The sequence below is a fragment of the Sinocyclocheilus anshuiensis genome, unplaced genomic scaffold, assembly GCF_001515605.1.
Source record: "Sinocyclocheilus anshuiensis isolate Anshui unplaced genomic scaffold, SAMN03320099.WGS_v1.1 scaffold2668, whole genome shotgun sequence".
Lineage (NCBI taxonomy): Eukaryota > Metazoa > Chordata > Actinopteri > Cypriniformes > Cyprinidae > Sinocyclocheilus > Sinocyclocheilus anshuiensis.
The window spans coordinates 106290-112645 of NW_015542734.1; the positions used below are offsets into that span (position 1 = coordinate 106290).

A 6356-nucleotide genomic window follows, 5' to 3' on the forward strand; every position below is an offset into this window, starting at 1 on the left:
TTTTTATATCTGTTGGGTTTCACACATGCTAATAATATCAGTTCCCCTACTGTGTGCTTGATGAGACACACACACACTCACGCTCACACACACACTCACACGCACACACACACACACACACACGCACTCACACACACACGCACACTCAATGCACACACATACACACACACGACTGTTCAAAACACAAAGTGAAGCAGCAGTTTGGCAGATTTTGAGATGTAGTGAATTATAGGTTTGTATCTTTTGTGTTAAAAATGTTTGTCCTCATGATTTACACTAATTGATTCCATGATTCTTGATTGAGTTCACTTCTTTTAAACTCTCACACATCAGTTCATCCCTGTCCTAAATCACACTGCAACCATTCGTACGTGTCTCAAAATCATCTTATTCTACCATAACATGACAAACTTCCATCACACAAAAACACTTCATAACACAATGACCTTCAAAACACTAAATTCTTCAGCTTCACAAGATTGTGAGTTTTTTGGGAGAAGAAATTCAAGAGTGTCCCTTTATTATGTCCATTGCAGTAAATCGAGAATGCTATTGATAATGTTCTTCAGTTTTATTACGGCGTGTTTGTCATTTTCTGCATGTGTTTCAGTTCTTCAGTGCAGTGTTTGTGCCGTTCAGCGGATCCAGTCCTCTCATGAAGGATCTCTATATCGACAGCCAGATTCTGATTGATGCCAGTGTGAATATTGTTCTTCACAGCGTATAAAGCTCTTTGTGTCTCTCAGGCCGTTCACAGCATGTGTTGATGACAAACACACTCTGTCTCTCTTTCTCTGGTTCAGTTTTTTATCAGCATGAAAAATAATTGTACATTTTTATCAGCAACGGATTTTCAGTTTTGCTGCATACAAAGAAAATCCTGAAAGAAAAAAATGAACAACATTGAGTAAAACGAGTACAGTTTTCTTGTCTTATTCAAGTTAGAGCAGTCATCATCCGTCTGACTCTGTGTGATGGGCAGCATAACTCCATGGGTTAGGTTAGTTCAGCCCTATATTTACCCATCAGCTGGGCTGAAAACAACACAAGCTGGATAGTTTTAACCTGCAGTTCCCCTGCCTGCAGCTCCAGCATCACCACCACCGTACAGTACACATGTTTGTAAATGACCTGATGGATGGATGATGTATATCTGTCTCTATGAACATGATTAAGAGCATGATTATATATGTTAGATACAGCTATAGGTTTTTGATATTCATTTTGTTGGTACTGGTAAACAGAAACTGGTCAGAAATGAACATAAGTTGTTACAACTCTGCCCTACATACCTAAAGAAAAACATCAAAAGACAAAATATAATTTGTATAATATTAAACATATCTTTTTATAACTTAGAAATGTAATCTCTTTCGCTTTCTCTCGATCTCTGTGTCCGCAGCGGCGCTCCGTACATGAGCATCGACCGAATGAACGAACGGAGCGGATGCGGCGGCGCTGCTCGGTAATTAACCGCACCGTGGGCTCCGTCATCAGCTCCAGCGCGTCCGCCTCACTCATTATATCGAGGGTAAGTCTAATGAAATACACAAGGAATTATTATCGTATTCATCTCTGTAGTGTGAACACGAGCACATCAGCCTGTCTGGCCGCGTCGCACGCCATGATTCCGTCGCGCTGTATCGGTGTGACGCGAGCTCGAGGCGGCGGAGGCGCAGATCATCGGCGGAGGATCGCTGCAGCGGCTCGAGCTGGACGACATTTAATTTTCCTGTCAAATGTTCATGCATGGCTTATTTCCCTTAACGAGCCGCTGCTTGATGCTTCCAGCGGCAGGAATGAGTGGACCTGCTCTGGTGGTCCTGCAGAATCATTATCAGCATCATCATGCATCACAGAACACCTGGACAATACACAGACATTAGAAATGGTGGTTCTGAGGCCCGGAAAAGTCATGGAAACTCAACACAATCTCAAGATGGGAATTTTTCATGAGTAAAATAGATATCAACTCTAAAATATTACATTCAAAAATCTATAAAATGATACTGAAAAAAAAAAGAAATCAACTGGTGAAAGATGCAGGGACTGCTATTAAGGTGTGATTTTTGCCAGTCGCTGATATTATTTGAATGAGTCTGTAATTCACTTCTTCAGCTGATCCTGTTATGAAGCATCACTGATCCCAGAGGGAGACATTTACAGGTGCATCTGAATAAATTAGAATGTCGTGGAAAAGTTCATTTATTTCAGTAATTGAACTCAAATTGTGAAACTTGTGTATTAAATAAATTCAATGCACACAGACTGAAGTAGTTTAAGTCTTTGGTTCTTTTAATTGGAACTTTTCCACGACATTCTAATTTATTGAGATGCACCTGTAGATTCAAAACTGCAGCACTGCTTTGGACATCATGTAAATAAAGTGTGCTTCGATAGAAACAGAGAGCAGACATTATGATAAAACATTGTTATGGTATAGTTCACAAAGTCAGATTTTAATGGGCACAAACGTTCTGTCCTAAACCTTGAATGCAGGCTGAGTTGGTGGCATGTCCACCCCGGAGCCCCCGTTAGGAGGCACGCCCTGCCCGGGGCCCTCGCCTGGTCCGGGCCCGTCTCCAGGGGCCATCCTGGGGTCTGGACTGTCCCCTGGATCCTCACACAGCATGATGGGCCCCAGTCCCGGACCAGCCACTTCTACAGGACTCTCCTTTCCTCCGCAAGCGCCTGCGGGATACAGCCAGGAGAGTCTGCACCAGATGCACAAGGTGGAAATATAAATCAATCTAAATGCCAAATAGCAGAGGTCATATCTCTATTGATGTCTTTCTTTGTCCTAAAGCCGGTGGAGGAGAACCTTTCAGAAGACGCTCGCTTCACTCAGATGAAGGTGGTTCCGATGAGGATGACCCGTCCAGGGAGCCCGATGGACCAGCACTCGCAAGGTAACTTCACCAGCAGCAGACAAACGGCCGTTTAACTAGTAGAGTCTGACGCATGTCCGTTTTCGGCTCCCTAGTTGCATTTTAATTTGTGCATTCAGCGTTGCTTTACTTTGCTACATGAGACTCAGCATTTGAGAAGCGCTGCTGTCTGTTCCGTTACAAACAGGACGATGTTTTATTGTTAGACTGACATGTGTCTCTTCTGTCTCCTCCTGCAGGATACCCGTCTCCGCTGGGCTCTTCAGAGCACGTGTCCAGTCCCGTGTCCGCCAGCGGGCCTCCATCAGGTCCTCTCCTGTCCACCTCCGGCTCTAGCTCTGCCTCGCTGGACGGTGTGGACAGCCAGTGCCTCCCGCAGCAGAACCGTCTGGGAAGCCAAAGCGCGGCCCCGGGCCCCAGCGGCTCCTCCGCTCCGACGCCCTTCAACCAGAGCCAGCTGCACCAGCTGCGGGCGCAGATCATGGCGTATAAGATGCTGGCGCGTGGGCAGCCGCTCCCAGATCACCTGCAGATGGCGGTGCAGGGCAAGCGGCCCATGCCAGGGATGCCCCAGGGACCATCTCTGACCAGCCTGCCCCCCGGCGGAGTGAGCGCCGGCTTCAGCCGAGGACATGGTGAGCACATCTGACACACTTAATCTACCACACATGTATCTGAGCTGTTCATGGTTGTTCTGATAGTTGATAGTTATGCGTTGTGTGCGTAACCTCGCTCCTAATTCAGACTGAAGTGTATTTCTTGGTTCTCTTCTGAATGATGCTCAGTCCTGATGGAGTGGAAGTGTGTTGAACATTCAGCTTCGCTGCACTCGTCTGTGGTAGGGCTGCACGATAAATTGCATGCGATATTTAATGCGCATCTTGTCAGTAAAGACGGTTCTGTAATCAGCGGTAAATCTCCATCACCTGCGGGCTTTCACATTGAGCAGCATTAACTCTGGTAAAGCAGCCTGTGATGATGTGTGTCTGTGTGGCAGGTCCTCTGGTCAATGCGGCGACCCCCTCGAACACTCCTCAGAAGCTGATGCCGCTGCAGCCCACCGGACGCCCCTCTCCTGCACCCCCGTCTGTGCCACCGGCCGCTTCTCCGGCCATGCCACCGCAGACCCAGTCTCCAGCACACCTGGGCCACTCATCTCAGCCCGCCACCATGGTGCCGCTGCACCAGAAGCAGAACCGCATCACGCCGGTTCAGAAGCCCTGCGGTCTGGACCCGGTGGAGATCATGCAGGAGAGAGAGTACAGGTGAGTCCTAGCCCTGACCCTGACAGAACCGCAGGCGGAGAACAAACGATCGCTCTCAGAGAACACTGCCACCGCTGCTCGTTAAACCAACCTCCTCTAAACCAAAAGAGATGACGCTTTTTCAGGCTTCTAGTGAACCTGCACTGAAGTGATTTACTCGGTTATCTGTTCTTAACTCTTTCCCCACCAAACACGGAATTTTCCTGGTTTCCGTGTTCTTGCTGTTATACACCAGGGGGCGCTATTACGCATCTCCTGAATGAGTCCAGAATCTGCCGATCAAAAACACTGGTGGAGAAAGAGTTAATACAGGTACATAGATTTCAAATCACTGTGATAGTGTTTAAATATGTACCTTTTAACTGGAAAGGCTGACTGCACGTATTCAGGATTGTTGGTGATAGTTGGTGAGTTTTTCAGGCACAAATCGGCTCGTTCGTGCGGACTGCACCGGCTCAGTTTCACTGCCGAGTGGTTCCTGGACTTCTGATGCTTTGTGTCTCTGCAGGCTGGAAGCTCGTATCACTCACCGTATTCAGGAGCTGGAGAATCTTCCAGGGTCTCTGCCTGGAGATCTGCGCACCAAAGCCACAATTGAGCTCAAAGCGCTCCGACTGCTCAACTTCCAGAGACAGGTGATGAACCCGGACTGACGCTGTGATCCACATCAATCTACTGACATATTCCACTGCATCAGTGCATCTGTTGAACATCCTCTGCTAAAGCGCTCTGATGTTCGTCTGTTTGCCTTCACAGCTGCGTCAGGAGGTGGTGGTTTGCATGAGACGCGACACGGCCTTAGAAACCTCACTGGACTCAAAGGGCTACAAGCGCAACAAGAGACAGTCGTTACGTGAAGCACGAATCACAGAGAAACTAGAGAAACAGCAGAAGATCGAACAGGAACGCAAACGCAGGCAGAAACACCAGGCAAGCGGCTCTAGCACACTCACAGCAGCTCTCTGATTCCTCCAAACGCCTGAGAGCACACTGGATATCTGGGATTTAAAATCTAATTTAAACTAGCAAATAAACAGCTCATTTTATGATTTTAAAGGAAAAGTTATAATGTAAAAGAAACAGATATTTCAGATTGAGCTCTATTTCTAAGCAACCAATCAGAAGATCAGTGATCATGTTGTTCTTCCAGTGAAGCTGAAGATGCTCCGTGGATCTTCTCAGGTCCTGCTGGAGAACATGATGATCAGGTTTAGATGCTGACTGATTCTCTCATGCATCTTCCTTCTGCAGTTCAGTTGGTCACTCTTATTGTGATGCTGATCATATGATTAGTAATGAAATATTTAGTATTAAATTACAGGAGAATGCAAAATAAGAAACATTTCCACAAGTGCTCTCAGACGTTTGTAGCTCACTTCAGTCACTGTGTTAATTCCCATGATTCATTGCTCTGCTGCAGGAATATCTCAACAGCATCCTGCAGCACGCCAAAGACTTCAAGGAGTACCATCGGTCCATCACAGCGAAGATCCAGAAACTGACCAAAGCTGTGGCCACATACCACGCCAACACCGAGCGCGAGCAGAAGAAAGAGAACGAGCGCATCGAGAAAGAGCGAATGAGACGCCTGATGGTACACACACACACACACACACACACACACATACTCACTCACTCACTCACACACTCACACACTCACTCACTCACTCACTCAGACACTCACTCACTCACTCACTCACACACACACACACACTCACTCATACACTCAAGGGTTACCGGAAGCTCATTGACCAGAAGAAGGACAAGCGTCTGGCGTATCTGCTGCAGCAGACGGATGAGTATGTGGCTAATCTGACGGAGCTGGTCCGCGCTCATAAAGCTGTGCAGGCCCTGAAGGAGAAGAAGAAGAAGAAGAGGAAGAAGAAGAAGCTGGAGAACGCGGAGGGCCAGACGGGGGCTCTGGGGCCCGATGGAGAGGTGGGTTCAGAAGTAGGGTTACTTTGCTCAGGGTGTGATGTGTGTGTGTGTGAGAGAGAGATAGTGAGTGTGTGTGTGTGTGTGTCTCTCTCATGTATCTTATGTGAGTGTGTGCGTGTTTCATGTCTCTAATGTGTGTGTGTGTGTGTTTCATGTCTCTTATGTATGTGTGTGTGTGTCTCTCTCATGTCTCTTGTGTGTGTGTGTCTCTCATGTCTCTTGTGTGTGTGTGTGTGTGTGTCTCTCTCATGGCTCATGTGTGTGT

The 6356-nt window shown here is 47.2% G+C and overlaps 1 protein-coding gene across 1 annotated transcript in view; it reads left to right on the top strand.

The window, feature by feature from the left end:
* The first annotated feature begins 1429 nt into the window (after positions 1–1429).
* Positions 1430–6356, top strand: part of smarca4b (SWI/SNF related BAF chromatin remodeling complex subunit ATPase 4b) — a 20921-nt gene continuing 15994 nt past the window's right edge. Inside the window, exons 1-9 of the mRNA XM_016494265.1 lie at positions 1430–1531; positions 2500–2732; positions 2807–2909; positions 3128–3523; positions 3886–4153; positions 4662–4788; positions 4910–5083; positions 5574–5747; positions 5909–6095. Of these exons, the coding sequence (XP_016349751.1) occupies positions 2514–2732; positions 2807–2909; positions 3128–3523; positions 3886–4153; positions 4662–4788; positions 4910–5083; positions 5574–5747; positions 5909–6095 (1648 nt within the window). The 5' untranslated portion in view covers positions 1430–1531; positions 2500–2513. The remainder of the gene's footprint in view (positions 1532–2499; positions 2733–2806; positions 2910–3127; positions 3524–3885; positions 4154–4661; positions 4789–4909; positions 5084–5573; positions 5748–5908; positions 6096–6356) is intronic.